Raw genomic sequence first — 17210 nt, forward strand, 5'->3', positions numbered from 1 at the left:
AGAGAGAAATACAAGTGCAGCGTCTGAGGGAGGCACCTGGCTTTGGCAACATCAAGTGGACATATTTCAACTTGCAGCTCGTTTTTCTCTTGCGCTTCTCAGAGCCTTGTCTCGCGGGCCAAATTCAATCCCTTAGCGGGCCTAATCCCTCTCGCCAACATCGCCAACTTGTGGTCAAGTATTACACACTGGAGCTTTGAGAAAAGAGAAGTAACGAGTTTAGAAAAGAAAATTGAAATTTAATTGTATTTTATTGTATTGTATTTATTTATTCAGCCAGTATAAACCATACCATAAACATAATATCTACAAGAAATCATTTGACACGCCAACACTCAATAATGACAAAATAATAGATTTAAAAGAATAAAAAGGATAGAGTAAAAAATATATTGTAGTGTATAATACAAGGTAATTATCTAGAATAGTTTAAAAAGAAAGAATATATAAATGACAAGACTAGAGTAGAATAGGTCGGAGGAACGCCGTTGGCATAATAATACTATTCACAATAACTTAAATCAATTCCCGTTGAACATACGGAGAGCGGAAGGGTAAAAACTCTCTTTAAGACGTGAAGTCTTGCTCGCCATGGAGCGAAGACGGCGACCGGACGGCAGGTAATCACAGTACCGTATTTTCCGCACTATAAGGCGCACCTAAAAGCCTTTCTTTTTTTCAAAAGCTGACCATGCGCCTTATAATACAGTGCGCCTTATTTATGGATCAAAATTAAGTCGCAAAGTCTAGCAACTAACTTGCAGCCGCCGACTCGATTTTCCCCCGAACGCCAAGTAGTCCGCGGTGTATGCTGGGATTTATTTACTGGCGTTTCATTGGCTAACCAATGTATCAATCATCATTTGAATCGATCTCTATTGGCTAAAGTTATTCAGAGGTAAAGGGGGCGGATCCTTTTTATCATTTACAGGCTGGTATAGGCTAAAGCGGCAAAGAAAAGCCTGCAATTGGCCGAAAAAGATGAATGTGAATAGCACGTTGGGTTGACGGCATAGAGAAAGCATTTTTTTACTATTCTGTATTTGTAAATATTTTATTCTCCTGGATTTACTACACTCACAGATATAAGAGGACCATGGTTGCACATTATTATTGAACACAACGACTTCGGTGAGCTACTCCGGCTATATATTTTCCCTGTATCTTGTTTCAGACTGAACTCGATGTTTCTGTGATAAGCGGTGTAGATAATGGATGGAATGGAGTGTTTAAACTCAATTCCAAGTGTTTATCGTCATATGCACAGTAAAGTTGCGAGCGAAAAAGAAAATAGAAACTAAGGAATGGTTGGCATTTCTTGAATCCCAAGACTTTAACCTTCCGAATGATATTTGGAACGATGCATTTCAGTGACATCGTACGGACACCGCATCCGCACGTGTTCTCGACACGTATTTGCTTCTTTGCAAGCTTTCGGAATGTTAAGGGGGTAATAAGTTGGACTGAACTATCTGACTGTTTTGTCGACGTTCCCATTGTAGCGCCCTATAATCCGGTGCGTCTTATGTTTGTCAAATATAGGACCAAAAACTATTTTTTCGGGGTGCTCCCTATAACCCGGTGCGGAAAATACGGTACCTGCGAGCAGGGTGACTGGGATCATCTATAATTTTTAGTGTACGTTTTCTAGTTCGATCGATGTAGATACTTTGCAGGGACGGGAGGCCAGTACCTATATTTTCCTCTGCCGTCCTCACTACTGATTCCATCTTTGACAATTCTTTCTGATTGACGCGACCAAACCTAACTGTGATTGACGGAGTTAAAACGGATTCAATTATAGCACGATAAAAATTGACTAGAATGGATTGACGGACTCCAAATGATTTGAGTTGACGAAGGAAGTAGAGCCTTTGTCTGGCTGACTTTAGAATATTAGTAGCATTGACAGTCCATGTGAGGTCAGCTGACAAGTAAGTACCCAGAAACGTGAATGAATGGACCAGTTCCACCTCACTACCATTAATTGACAGTGGCACAAGCGGGGGAGGCTTAGTACAGAAATCTATTATCATCTCCTTAGTTTTACCTACATTCAATAACAGATTACTCTCATGACAAAAAAAAGAAAAAAAACCCTGACTTATTCTTTTTCAAATCAAAAGTTTGCTTTATTCCGATTTTAAATTCTTCTTTCAATTTGGAAACATTGGAATTTCGGTTGGTTTGGCAATCTGCATACTCGGCAGCCAATCAGAAGCCTGCACCGAATAACTTAGTGCTTCCGGACTTTCCCCGAGCATTATAAGGTCGTACATTTGCATATCATTTTCCAAAGTAGACGCACAGAGAACACAAGAAAAATGGATAAGTGGTTAGGAATCAAGCCGAAACCTCAGCCCCAGAATAAATATTCAAAAGAAGCAAACACAATTTATGACGCTACAAAACGTAAATGTACATTAAAAGAGGCGTGGAAAGAGGCGTTCACGTGGCTTGTAGCAGACGACGCAACGCAAACATTGCATGAATGAAGATGAGTGAATACAGGTACATACTCATGCCAGATGGAAAACATGCAATGAATGTTATAAGTAGATTTATAATAAACTTAGTTTTAAAGAGTTGGTCCGTTATATATTCTGATTATCCACCCTTAATTCTTTGCAACAATGGGTTTTTTGTGTTTTATTGTGTTTCAAGTTGTGAAAAATGGGGCAGGCAACTTTATGGCTGGGCAGGCAACTTTCCAGAGTTCTTTTTTATTCACGGACACAGAGTCAAATTGACCAATCAGTACAATTATTATGACTTTAATTTAGTGCACGAATACATCCAAATGTGTTTTCATGATATTTTCTCTTCTGTGTAAAAAAATATGTACAAAATGAGGGAATAAAAACGTTTAATTGTCAGATTTTTGTTGATCGAAAGCAGAAGGGCTAATTTGGCCAATCAATACAGAGTTTTAACTTTAGTGCACAAATCATCCAAATGTGTTTTTAAATGCAATTTCTCTTCTTTGTGTCAATGTGTAAAAAAAAAAAGAAGAAGAAGAAAAAGTTCGATTGTCCGACGGCAGAAAGGCTAATCAGGCCATTTATTTCTTTTGACTTTAGTGCAGCAGCACGGCAGCGCAGTGGTTAGCACGTGTGTGGTACAGTTCTGAGGTCATGAGATCGAACTTTCCTGTGTGGAGTTTGCATGTTTCTCCGGGAACTCCAGTTTCCTCCCACATTTCAAAAACATGGATGTCAGGTTAATCGGCGGGTCCAAATTGTCCCTAGGTGTTAATGAGCGAATTGTCGGTCCCTGTGTGCCCTGTAACTGCCTGGCAAGCAGTTCAAGGTGTCCCCTGCCCACTGCCCGAAGACAGCTGAGATGGGCTCCAGCACCCCCGCGACCCTACTGAGGATAAGCAGTGCAAATAATGGATGGATAGATGAATGAGAATTGAAAAATAAATCATTTTGCACATGTTACATTATGGCGGCACGGCGGATGAGTGATTAGTGCGTCCGCGGCAAAGTTCTGAGGTCATGGGATTGAATCCTCCTGTGTGGAGTTTGCATGTTCTCCCCGTGCTTGTGTGGGTTTCCTCCGGGCACTCCAATTTCCTCCCACATTCCAAAAACATGCATGTCAGGTTAATTGTCCGATCCAAATTGAATGAGCCAGTGACTTGTATGTCTTTGAGATTGTTGGGATGGGCTCCAGCACCCCCGTGACCCTACTGAGGATAATGGATGGATGGACTCTAGTACACAAATACACCCAAATATCTTTTATGACATTTTATCCTCAGTGTGTCAATATGTAAATCAAATTGAGAGGGAAAAATGTTTTAAAAAGTAGAATTTCTTTTGTTGATCGACAGCAGAAAGGCTAATTTAGCCAATCGTTTAATTATTTCGACTTTAGTCACAAACACGGCGGCGCAGTGGTTAGCGCTTGTGCGGCACAGTTCATGTCATGGGAACCTGTCGTGGGTTCAAATCCAGCTCCAGACTTTCTGTGCGGAGTTTGTATGTTCTCCCCGTGCTTGCGTGGGTTTCCTCCGGGCACTCCGGTTTCCTCCCACGTTCCAAAGACATGCATTTCAGGTGAATTGGCCGGTCCAAATTGTCCCTAGGTGTGAATGAGCGAATGAGTTGTCTGTCCCTGTGTGCCCTGCGATTGGCTGGCAACCAGTTCTGGGTGTCCCCTGCCCACTGCCCGATGATTGCTGGGATGGGCTCCAGCCCCCCCGCGACCCTACTGAGGATAAGCGGTACGGCTAATGAGATGAGATGAGACAACCAGATCTAGATTTAGTCTAAATTTCAAAGTATCGTACATTAAAAAAACAAAACTAACCGACTGTATTCAAAAGATAAGAATGCATTCGGCGTACAAATCACTTTGCACTCCTTAATTTGACGACAACGATGGCGGTCATCATCCTAAGAGTCAAAATGGCGAGCCGTGATTGATGGAAAGCCGGAATGAATTCATTACGGTCGCATCGCATCTGGCCGTCGACTCGTCACTCCCCCGAAAAAGAATGATTAAGGTTTGATTAAAAGAATGAGGAAGCGTCTGTCCTCCTTGAGGTATCACTTGAAGGTGAGCCAACGTTTGGGATTGTCCACCAGGATCTTGTCCACCTGAGCCTGCGAGATGCCCCTGGTCAGCATCTTGGGCACGATGTTTCGTAGGATGTGCGAGTAGCCGTGCCCGCCGTACTTGCACAGCCGATCTTTGGTGTGGATGTCGTGGGCCACCAGAACTTTATCCTCGAGACCTTCTTGCATCAAGAAGGACAAGCTGCAACGGCAAGGACGAGGTAAATTCAATTTAGTGGGGCGTCTCAGATCAGATGTCAGACCAGATCAATGCTAATATTTACAGGGCGACATGGGAGTTTCGTTGTGTTCTTTTTCTGTTTGCTTTGTCTCAGTTTGATGCTGAGATTATATTTCATGCATTTGTTACCTCTTATCTCAATTAACCGAAGTTTAGCATCGAGAGCCTGCAGCGAGACAAGAAAGTTCCGTCACATAACCCCGATTTTAGCTAACCTGCATTGGCTCCCTGTTAACTTAAGATGTGATTTTAAGCGTCTGTTGGTAGTATACAAAATCATGCATCATATCTTTAAGGTTTCATTTTCCCCCTATAACCCTGCCTTCACTTGGAAAATCCTGGTCTACTACTGGTCCCAAGAGCCAAGAAGAAATCAGCAGGTTGGAGAGCGTTCTCCATTCATGTTGAGGATGTCTGTGTATTACAACATCCATTGCAGGCTGGTCATCCAGGAAGGGTGATTACCTCATGTGCTGTCCCTTCACAAGGTTTCTTAATTTCCTCATGTTGAGGTTTGGAGTTTTTCCTTGCCCTCATGTAGGTTTTAGATCAGGGGATGTTGTAATAATAGTAGTCGGTAATAGTCTGTGGTCTGTGCAGCCCTTTGAGACTTCTTATGACTAAAGGGCCATACAAATAAATGTGACTTGATTTGACTTGACTTTGTTTTCAGACAAATTGTTGCCTTTGTTTCTGTATTTGTTGTTGTACTTTTTCGTTCAATGGTCTATGTAGGGTAAATTCAACTATAAATGTGTGTCTTTTTATGTTATCAATTCAGATTCGCTGAGGGTGATGTGACCTAATATTCAACCTATAAGAACAATGCGTGGTCTCCCTGACCTTCTGCTGATGAAACTCAAAGTCCCAAACATATCTTGTTTCGTACTCTGTGTAAAGGTCACCATCGTTTATTGTGTTTAAGCTCATGGTTAAGCTGTCTTCAATGATTGACTTTCAAGTTAAAGTTTCCTCAAAACAGCATCCGTGCTCGAGTTTAAGTAAGCTGGGTTGTTTCAAACAGATACATCCTGTTTCGCACTCTGTGTGAATGTCACTATTGTTCATTGTGTTTAAACTCATGATTCAGCCGTCTTCAATGATTGATTTTCTAGTTTAGTTTCAAGTCTTATCGTATTTCGCACTCTCACAACTGGAACTGCATAAAAAGACGAAACAAACAATGACTAGGACACATTGAACTCTGTCAGGTGTCCTTCTTGCAAGAAGCTAAATAAAGTGTCACTACGATCTGAACTCAGACTTCTGTCTTTTTATTTCACATGTTGGCTGACTGAACCAAAGTAATAGAGGTTTAGATCCCACAGTTTGTCTGTTGGGTTTTTAATTCTAGTTATTCTTTTTTCCCTGAGTTTTATCATGCACCACGCAGGCCCACGCTTGCAGCAATTGTTGACCAGGGGCAACAAATTGTGACCACGCAGGTGCTTTCATTTTAAGCACAAAAAAAAAATCCAAAGCCCCCGCTTTCAGTCATAGTTGACGGAGGATAATGGATCATGCCCACAATGGCATGCCTCAGCGGCATGACCTGAAAAAAAAATAAGTCAAGTCATGTTTATTTGTATAGCCCTTAATCACAAAGAGTCTCAAAGGGCTGCACAGACCACAGATTATTGCAAACCACAGACTATTATGACACCATCTCCAGATCAGACCTACATGAGGGCAAATAATACACATATTATCAACATAAAATATAGGTTATTCATATGCTATAGAATAGAAGTGTGTTTTAAGCTTAGATTTAAACAGTTCCACTGAGGTTGCAGATCGAATCTCAGGGGGAAGAGCATTCCACAGCACCGGGGCCCGAATGGAGAACGGTCTCCAACCTGTGGATCTCTTCTTGTCTCTTGGGATAAGAGCTACGCCAGCCTCCACTCCAGGCAATAGTCAACCAGGGATAATGGATTGCAGCCACAACCATGCGTTTAGTTTTGGATGGGCCAGAAAGGCATGCCTTCTGACAAAAGTGCCTCCTACTGGTCCCGGCTTACGGTAAAATGTGATAGAAGATAATGGATTGCGGTTGCATGCGTGAACTTCATTTAAATGGGGCGCAACAGCAAAAAAAGCCTGACAAAATTGTGCTCTTCTGGTCCCCGTTTGTAACAATATGCAATTGGGGATAACGGATTGTGGCCGCATGAGTGCAATTCATATTAGGGGTAAATAACAGTAAAAAAAGAGCCACCAGCCCAATTTAAATGCGCTCTTGCGGTCCCCGCTCGCAGCAGTATGCAATTGGGTGTAAATGGATCGCGGCCACACAAATGCAGTTGGTGGACAGAACAACACAAAATAAGCACAGTGACCTACAAAAAGACGCACTTGCACCAATATGCAATCGGGAGTAATGGACTGTGGCCGCATGAGTGCAATTCACATTAGGGGTAAATAACAGTAAAAAAAAGAGCCACCAGCCCAATTAAAATGTGCTCTTGTGTTCTGCGCTCGCAGCAGTATGCAATTGGGGGCTTATGGATCGCGGCCACACGAATGCAGTTCACTATTTGGGGGGACGGAACAACAAAAAAGAGCTTCCATGCGCAACAAAATGGGCTCTGCTGAACCCCGCTCAAAGTAAAATGGGATTGGAGATAATGGATCGTTGTCGCGCCAGTACAGTTCATTTAAGAGTGAAACAAGAGTATAAAAGAACCACCGGGTCTGATGAAATTGGGCTCTTCTGGTCCCCATTTGCTGCAATATGCGATCAGGGATAATGAATCGGGGCTGCATGAATGCAGTTCACTATTTGTTGGACAGAAGAGCAAAAAATAAGCTCAATGGCTGACAAAAATACCCACTGCCCCTGCTTGCAGCAATATGCGATCGATGATAATCAATAGCACAATATTTTTCAGCTTGCTATATACCAAGGCTGCAAAGTGAAGTGTGAAGTACAGTACACCAGACATGTCCAAACTCCGGCCCAAGGGCCAATTACAGACAGTGATAAAATTTTTACAGGCCCGCAGCCTCTGTCATCAAATAAATAAGTGGTCCTCCATTAATGCTTACCGCAGAGTAAAATAATAATTCCAATAATTTGTACAATTAAAGAAAATCCCAATTTCACCAGATTATGGCATTGCCCCTTTGGCCAACATGCCCATGGCTTTCTGTAAGAATTTTAGCCCGCCCCATTTCCAACATGAGGACTGTAAATAAAAAAGGAAAGTTGACTGTGAGGGCCCCGCTTCCAGGACAAGTCAAGTCAAGTTTATTTGTATAGCCCTTTATCACAAAGATTCGCAAAGGGCTGCACAGATCAAATACTATTGCTAACTACAGACAATTATGACACCATCCCCTCATCTAAAACCTACATGAGGGCAAATAATACAAATATTATCAACATAAAATATAGGTTATTCATATGCTATAGAGTAGAAGTGTGTTTTAAGCTTAGATTTAAACATTTCCACTGAGGTTGCAGATCGAATCTCAGGGGGAAGAGCATTCCACAGCACCGGGGCCCGAATGGAGAACGCTCTCAAACCTGGGAATCTCTTCTTGGCTCTTGGGATCACTAGTAGACCAGCAATTTCAGAGCGAAGGCTCCGGACCGGAACATAGGGGGAAATTAAATCCGAAAGATCAGAGGGAGCAATTCCATGCATGATTTTGTATAATACTAACAGAACCTTAAAATCACATCTTAAGCCAACAGGTAGGATTTTTTCACCGAAATACAAAACAATTGCGTCTGCCTTATTTGCCAATAGACTGTGTCTGTTTTCAAAGAATATAATATCACGAGGCACTGCCAGACAAAATGTGCTGACTACAAAAAAATAACTGGAAACGAACGCTGTGAAAAGGTGAAGCAACTGGAAGCTGTTTTAACGGCACAATAGCCCTTTTTCCACAATATTTTTACTTTACCTAATCTGGCCGGCTTTTTGAATAGTTTGGACAGCCCTGCAGTACCCAACGTTCCTGATCAATGATCCCTGATATTGGCCCTCTGGCCTTTAGATGCAAAAGGGAACGTGCAAACTGACGTGTTGACTCTCTGGCTGTCACTGGGCATGTCCACGTCCAGGTTGAAGACGTAGTTGAGCGTCTCCAATCCAAAGAGGTCGAATTCCAGGTAAGAGCCCAGCTCGGCGAAGTCCAGCAGTTCAGCGTGTGAGAAGATCGTCCTGCAGAAACATTCAGAAATCCTGAGTTGTAAACACAATGGTTTACTTCACCCTCAGTTCAAAGGACAAGCTGTAAAAGTTGTTGGGAAATCGGCTGGACGGGGAGACAAGCGGTTTATTTCTTTCTTCCTTGATTGACAAAATAAAGATCCATAGTTCTAACTGATAATAAGTAAGGTCATTTTTGCTTTCGTTCAATGAGTCCTCTTGAATCCCACTTTTTAAAGTAACAGTGTGAAATAATTTACAGGTTGTTGTAACTTAGAATGGGAAAAAAAAATTCTTCATGAAATACTTCACGTTCATTCATCCATCCATTATCTGCACCGCTTATCCTCAGTAGGGTCGCGGGGGTGCTGGAGCCCATCCTAGCTATCTTCGGGCAGTGGGCAGGGGACACCCTGAACTGGTTGCCAGATACTTAAGGACAAATCGGACCGGTAAATTAACCCTGACATGTATGTTTTTGGAATGTGGGAGGAAACCGGAGTTCCCGGAGGAAACCCACGCAAGCACGGGGAGAACATGCAAACTCCACACAGTAAGGTTTGATCCCATGAACTCAGAACACGCACACGCGCTAACCACTGTGCCGCCCAGATAGTTCATGTGTTTTTGCTTATTATTTGAATGAAGAAGGTATTTTTACACCACAAAGGATTGCAATATTATACATGCATTCATTATTTGCACAGCTTATCCTCAGTAGGGTCGCGGGGGACCTGGAGCCCATCCCAGCTTTCTTCGGGCAGTTGGCAGGGGGACGCAGAGACACACAACTAACTAGCTTATTCCCACCTAGGGACAATTTGGACTGGCCAATTAACCTGACATGCATGTTTTTGGAATGTGGGAGGAGACCCGAGTGTCCGGAGGAAACCCACGGAAGCACGGGGAGAACATGCAAACTCCACATAGTAAGGTTTGATCCCATGACCTCAGAACACGCACACGCGCTAACCACTGCGCCGCCGTGCCGCCCCAATATAATGCATATCTTTAAGTTTGTCTAAAAAAAAAGAAAATCTAAAATATGTTTTTTTCTGAGAAATGAAAAAATGATTATAGAGATCCTTCGCTACTTCATGCTCCGGTTATCACTGATTCACTGCTTTCCGGATTTTTGGTAATTGATGCGTATCGTGTTCTGAGCACACAGCAAATGCTATTACAAGGCCAGGTTAGGGAGGGCTTTGCATGGTGGGTGGATGTGACTGTGTGCATGACTGTGATAGCGGAAGTCAATGCATGCACCCAAAATAACTGGAAAGCATGGTGACAGCTAGTAGCTAGTAGCTAGTAGGGGTTCCAATCCCCATCAAACGCAATAACTGAGGTATTACTGTACTCGAAGCAGCTCACTCAACCGTCAACAGGACAGTATTAACCACCGGTGTGTCAAAGAGGGTGCAGCGCCCCCTTAAGGAGCCCCTTCTTTGTGTCTTTTTTCCTTATGCTGAGGTTTTGGGTTTTTCCTTGCCCGCATGTTCGTTTAAGATCAGGGGATGCGTCATTGTGATCCTGTGCAGTCCTTTGAGACAAGTTATGATTAAGGGCGTCACAAATGAATGTGACTTGACCTGCTCACCTGTCCAGGTGCGACATGACGGTTTTGCCGATGTCTCCGCCCGCTTCCTGGATGATGCGGACCACCTCTGCAGGCGCGGCGGCGTTGCGGCCGGGATGGATGATAAGGGGGCAACCCAATTGGGCTTGGGCGTGTGCCGCCGCCTTCAGAACTTTCCTTTCGCTGTCCGTGATTGGCCAACCCGTGCCGATCTCGCCGATGACGCCGCAGCGGATGTCCGTGCCGTCTGCGCCGTGGAGGATCTCGCCCACTATGACGTCCGTGAGCTGGGGAATAAAGGGCTCCTGTTTAACATCAATCTAATTAAATATTGACTTTAAAGGGTGTTAGGAAATATTTATTAAAAATGTACCTTTTACCAAATTGTTCGAATTAGTTATCGGACTCCATTAACCAAACACAACCTTCATTCACCTAACAATGCGGGCTCGTTTCTTGATGTGAAAAGATGGACGAGAGACCGGCATTTCCACACGGGGGAAGATTTAATTTCTTAAATAATTTAACTAAGTGAACTCCATCGAATTAGCCGAATTAGTGTCACTTGAGTCTCCGTCAAGCCTCCTCTCTCGATTCTCCCTCTCGATCTTCTGGAGTTCTTCTCTCGACCCACGTCTCTCCGCCAGGTGGTGTGCCGGCTCCTCCCATGGGCGTGCCAAAAAAGCACCCTCGCCTCGATGTCTGGACCCCGAGCGTCTCTGCGTCACCAGGGCCCAACTTGCTCCGGGAAGTGCTGATTAGCATTGATATGCCCTTGTTCCAGTTCCCGTTGTTTCTGTGAACATCATTCTTCACAAGGTTGCATTGAACTCACCCCACAGCTCAGCCAGTGAATAACTTTTGCATTTAAATGTAATTCGTATTTGATCGTACAAAATCCTTTATAGTCAAATGTATAAAATCCTTCAAGGGACACTGTGTAAGTTTTAACCACTGTGTGTCGCTGTACTGAGTAGTACAGGAGTCCCCAACGTGGTGTCCGTGGGCACCAGGGTTCCCCCTAAGGACAGTTTAGGTGCTCACGGACCCGTTCTAATAGTAGCAGTGATAAGTCATTGTGATTTTCTAGTAAAAAATATATATTTTATTGTTTGACTGAGTCTATATAACTCTATTTTCAATAATGGACCTGGTAATAACACTGTAATAACATGATAACTTTGATCAATTAAATCAGACTCTGAGGAGAGTGCAAAGAAATGGTGATCACCAGTGGGTGCTCCGTGGATTGTTTTCGGGTCTGGGAAGAGACTATTGGAACGTCATGAAGAAGATAATACCTTTAGGTCTGGCCTACGTCAACGGCTAGGCAAGTTTCAATGAATTTCAGTTTGTGCGCTTCAAGGACAAATAAAAGTACTGATAATTATTTTTAAGCAATTAAGAGAATAGAATGAGAATCTATTCATGTATTAAACAAATTTATTTATTCATCTTTTTATTGATTTATTTTACAGGAAATATAACAAACTTTTTTACCTTTTTAGCTTTGTAGCTAGCTATCTTCCTACTATTTTAGCGATTAAACAAGCAATCTAGCTAGCTTTTTACATTTTTTGCATCCTATCTGGCTAATATTTGTTGGTGGTTAACAAGCTAAATTTGGGCCTTTTTTCTTGTTGGCTATATAGCTTTGTTTTTAAGCTTTTTGTATGGCTACTTAAATGGCTATTTACTCTTTTAGCTATCTACCTAGCTCCCTTTTGTTTTTTACCTGTTTACCTTTCAAGATATTTATCAAGCTACATTTAAAGCTATTTACCAAGCCAAATTTAAAAGTTAGCAGAGACCTCTCACTACTTTGCGCTTTGGTTTACGCTAGTTCACTCCTTTGCGGATTTGGAATTGAATTGATTTTATCTTTATTGTCATTGATATCAAAGCATGGTGCATTGTGTTCTGCAGACAGCGGGGATTGATTAGGGAGAGTGCTCTGTGTTGTTGGGTGGTTGTGATTGTGTGTGCACGACTGTGATAGGCTGGTGTATGCTGTTAAACAGCGGGCATGAACTGTCCTCGTAAAGAAACTGGGAAACATAGTGACAGCTAGCTTTTAGCGGCTCTTTACATTGAAAATGAATTAATCAATTGAAGTAGACTCTAAGGAAAGTCAGAAGAGCGCAAAGAAATGCCAGGGTGTGCTCTGTGGATTGTTATCGCGTCTGGGAATCGACTGAGGCGGCTTTGGAAGGAAGAGATATAGCCCTTTGAGACTTTTTGTGGTTAAGGGCTATACAGATAAACATGACTTGCTAACGGTTAGGCTAATAACTCTGCTAAACCATTGCTGCGGATCTATTATCTTCCAATGCCAGGTCTATTAGCCATGAAACAAATGACCTGGAGCTACAATTGGTGGGAAACCACTACATTTTATTTTATTTTAATTATAGTAGGGATATGTCTTTATTTGAGGACACCCAATGATAGCGTGCAGCTAGCCAGCCCCTCTATCAATTGCTTTCTTACACCAAAAGGAGAAGCCCCCCAGTTTTTGTTTTACTTTTGTATAATGACAATAAAACCATTCATTCAAGTGCAATTATGTGTTGTGTGTTATTTGAGTTTTTCCTTGCCCTCATGTAGGTTTTAGATCAGGGGATGGTGTCATAATAGTCTGCAGTTTGCAATAATCTGGTCTTGTCAGCCCTTTGAGACTCCTTCTGATTAAGGGCCAAACAAATAAACATGTCCTTACAAGGTTTCTTCACTTTCTTCATGTTGAGGTTTTGAGTTTTTCCTTGCCCTAATGTAGGTTTTAGATCAGGGGATGGTGTCATAACAGTCTGCAGTTTGCCATAATCTGGTCTGTGCAGCCATTTGAGACTCCTTGTGATTAAGGGCCAAACAAAAAAACATGTCCTTACAAGGTTTCTTCACTTTCTTCATGTTGAGGTTTTGAGTTTTTCCTTGCCCTCGTGTAGGTTTTAGATCAGGGGATGGTGTCATAATCGTCTGCAGTTTGCAATAATCTGGTCTGTGCAGCCATTTGAGACTCCTTGTGATTAAGGGAGTCACAAATAAACAGAACTTGACTCAATGACAATAAAACCATTCATTCAACTGCAATTATGTGTTATTTGTAGATCTATGTGTTGTTTTGTTTGCAGTCATATACTCTCAGTTGGTCATGACATAAATCAGGGTATGTTTAACCCTTTGGAATTTTAAGGGGGTAGTATTAGTATTGAGGTATTTTTTTGTCACCTAGAACTGTAAAAAAATGACAGCTATCGAGTACACGCACCTTCTCCACACTCATCTTCCTGGTGTGCTCAGAGTGCGTGCAGTCCACATAGTACCCGGCCCCGGCCACGATATTGACCCCGGTCTCCTTAGCCAGTCTCCTGAGGGTAGGCATGTCCCGGTCGATGCCTGTGGTGGTGTTCTCCACGATGGTCCCGCCACCGGCCTTGCGGTAGGCCAGAAGTTCCTCACGGACCGCCTCAGTTTCCTGGCACAGATGCAGGTTTTCGTGGCAGCTGTACGGGTTCTGCCTCAGCCAGTGAACGTGGCGCATCTGGAACGGGTTCTCCGCGGCAAGCGGGTTCTCCGGCGGCGGCGGAACGTAGCAGCACTCGAAAGTCATGGTCAGGTGCTCGTGGGTCATGGTGCGGCCCAGCTGGTCCGGGTCCAGCAGACCCAGGACGGTCTGGACCTTGCCACTCAGCTCCGTCATGACGGCTTGTCAGAACTGAAAGAAGTGCATGCAAAACAAGATGGTGTTAATGTTTGACAGCTAGCCAGACGGTGTGGGAGATGACTGACAGGGGAACTGACAAGCTCGACAGAGCGTGAACCTTTGGACTCCGGAATACTAAACAGGAAAAACCTCGTTTTTGAATGCCATTTTGCTGACTTTGTTTAAACTCATTTAATCTGGCATATAAATTCGAGTGCGGAAATTGCGCTTTTATTTTGAAATGAAAACACGCACTGACATCAACTTCCGACATTACCTTGCTTGATTTTTAGTCGAGTCTGAACGCGTTACAAATAAATTTACTTCAGTCTCTCACTGCTCTGTAACGAGTCGTAAATTGACGTTTACGTTTGATTAACTCAAAGAAATAAGTGTTTTTAAAGCACAGAAGAAAAGTTCTAACCTTAAAAATTCGGTGTGTTTGCGTAGTGGATCTTGGAGTGAAATAACAACCAGATTAACAGCAGGTTGATGCGAGATTGGGAGGCGCTATCGCGAGAATTTACGGGATTTTCGAACTCCGTTGAAATGACAGGGAATACAAAATGCGTGATTATTATTTTCTGTTACTGGTTAATAATTTTTTTTTCTGTGGCTGAATTTAGAATTAATTAAACTAAATTAAAAAATTGGATCACTCGTTATAAACTCGTTATAACCTAATTGACTTTTCACTGTTTCGCTACTTCACTGATTTGCATTGTGAAATGCGTTCTGCCAAAAAAATGTTTAGACGGTACTTCTATTTGCTAAACAAATATTTCAGCCATAAAAAGGACTGTTTCTTTGGTTTTTAAACTTTATTAGAGTATTTAATATTATGGTAATTGTAAAAACAACAACAAAAAAATAATGGTTTCCATTTTACTAAACATCCCTTCCTGTCAGGACCAGAACGGAAACAGGACCCAATTGCGTTACGTTTCTCACAAGTTTTATGAAAGGAAAGAGGAAGGAAAGCAGAGTAGACGTGGACGGGGACAAAAGAGGTCGAAAGCCGGGACAGGAGAGTAGACGTGGTCAAGATCAAAACCGGGTCAAAGCCGGGGGACAGACGGGAGCAAAAAACAGGTAGGAGTCAGGGTCGAAAAAGGCTTGCCTAGTGTTAACTGAGGTTCGCATATGGACAGGGAGCCAATCAGAGTCCAACATGACACATCCAGAATACAATTTAAAAATTATCAATAATTATTAATTATTTTCTCCTTACCAGTTAACCACATTCTCATCCCATTTTCGAGGTTTAGCTATGAATGATTTACTATTTTAAAGGGTTATGAATTGATACTGATTTTTATGATTACTGTTAAATCATAAAACTTGGACATTTTGAGCTCAAAGAGAGAATCAGCATGTCCAACAAGCCCAAAGACTTAAGGGACAGAAATACTGGTCCTCAACAGTTATCACAAAAAAAGAGCCTTTTGGGGACAGTGGTTTCAAGCTTTTTAATGGCTAGAAAAATCCCGAAAAGAAAACACAGAGATTCCTCATTTTTTTGCGGGTATTGGTGACCGGAACCACTCGCAAAGAGTGAAAGTCCGCCAAGTAGTATCACACTTTCATAAAAGCCCCGAAAGAGTTAAATTTGCCTCTGGATGACGTCATTATCTACTGAGAGTCTACGACTGTCACAAAATATTTTTACAATAATCGACTAATAATAGCACATAATTGTCATGACCAGCACACATGGTAGACCCAATCGCGTAACGTTTTCTCACAATTTTATTGACAGAAAGAGGAAGGGCAGCGCCCGCGATCGAATGTTCACTGGACGCGGGAAGCAAGTCGCTCTCATACTCGGATTGTGATCCGAACACGGAAGTGGATCTTCCTAAGCGAGCGATGGCAGTATCAGGGACGGAAAAATTGGGAGATCAAGGCGTGGTCGCTGTCGGAAACGAGTCGTAAGCCAGAATGGCAGAGTAGACATAGTCGGGGACAAAAAAAGGTCGTAAGCCAGGACGGAAGAGCAGACGTGGTCAGGATTAAAACAGGTCGTAGCCGGAGACAGATTGGAGCAAAAACGGGACAGGTGGGAGTCAGGGTCAGAAAAGGCTTGCCTAGTACACACTGTGGTTCGCAGACAGACTGACAACAGGGGACAGACAGGACTGGGTTCAAATAGTGACAGGGAGCCAATCAGAACCCGCGACGTTTGCCGCCAAATGAGCGGGCACGTGTGAATCACATCGGTAATCATGACAATAATGGCAGTTGAATGAATTGTTTTATTGTGATTACACAAAAGTAAAACAAAATTGGATGGCTTCTCCCTTCTGTGTAACAAAGCAATTTAGAGAGTGGCCGGCTAGGCGTGCGCTAGCTTCAGGTCTCTCTGAGTGGAGACAGATCTCTGCGATGATTAAAATAAGACCATCCTGAATGTAGTAGTTTCCCACAAGTTGTAGCTCCAAGTCATCCATTCCACGGCTAATGGACAAGGCAAGATACAGGGTCCGCAACGGTAGCTTCGGAGAGTAGTTAGCCTAGCCATTAGCAGTAGGCCAAACCAGCAGCCTTCTGCCAGACGCCACTCGAGTCGCTTCTGGAACTCAATAATAATTCCACCAAGCTGGTCATCATAATTTCCTTGCGCTCTTCCGACTTTCCTTAGAGTTCGATTCAATTGATATATTACTTTTCAATGTAATGAGCTGCTAAAAGCTAGCAGTCGCTATACTTCCCAAGTTTGTTTACAAAGGGAGCGCCCGCCCAATGTTTGACTGACACCATACACTAGCCTGGCACTTACATCAGTTTATTATGGTCATGCACACAGACAGTCATGCCTACCCAAGACAGAGCGCCCTCCTTAATATGTCCCCGCTGAACACAATGCACAGTACAATGATATCAATGCCAATGAAAGAGTGAACAAGCAATAAGGAGGTCTCTGTATTGCTTTTTGACTTGCTAGCCGGATATCTGGTAA

The 17210-nt window shown here is 42.8% G+C and overlaps 1 protein-coding gene across 1 annotated transcript; it reads right to left on the reverse strand.

Moving 5' to 3' along the window:
* Positions 1-2758: 2758 nt before the first annotated feature.
* Positions 2759-14758, reverse strand: pter (phosphotriesterase related). The gene is made up of 5 exons (XM_088349422.1): positions 14676-14758; positions 13817-14263; positions 10570-10835; positions 8841-8981; positions 2759-4767 (listed from the first exon to the last, which is right to left on the reverse strand). Exons 2-5 carry the CDS (start codon positions 14246-14248, stop codon positions 4557-4559), a joined length of 1050 nt encoding a protein of 349 aa, XP_088205548.1. The 5' UTR covers positions 14249-14263; positions 14676-14758; the 3' UTR covers positions 2759-4556.
* Between the last annotated feature and the right edge of the window lie 2452 nt (positions 14759-17210).

Source organism: Urocampus carinirostris, chromosome 1 (assembly GCF_059441175.1).
Source record: "Urocampus carinirostris isolate Australia breed hairy pipefish chromosome 1, RoL_Ucar_1.0, whole genome shotgun sequence".
NCBI classification, from domain to species: Eukaryota; Metazoa; Chordata; class Actinopteri; order Syngnathiformes; family Syngnathidae; genus Urocampus; species Urocampus carinirostris.

Coding starts and splice junctions, on each gene's coding strand:
- pter (XM_088349422.1), bottom strand. CDS start 14,248: ATGACGGAGCTGAGTGGCAAGGTCCAGACCGTCCTGGGTCTGCTGGAC. Junction 10,836..13,816: donor GGAAGATGAGTGTGGAGAAG/GTGCGTGTACTC, acceptor TTTATTCCCCAG/CTCACGGACGTCATAGTGGG. Junction 8,982..10,569: donor GTCATGTCGCACCTGGACAG/GTGAGCAGGTCA, acceptor ATGTTTCTGCAG/GACGATCTTCTCACACGCTG.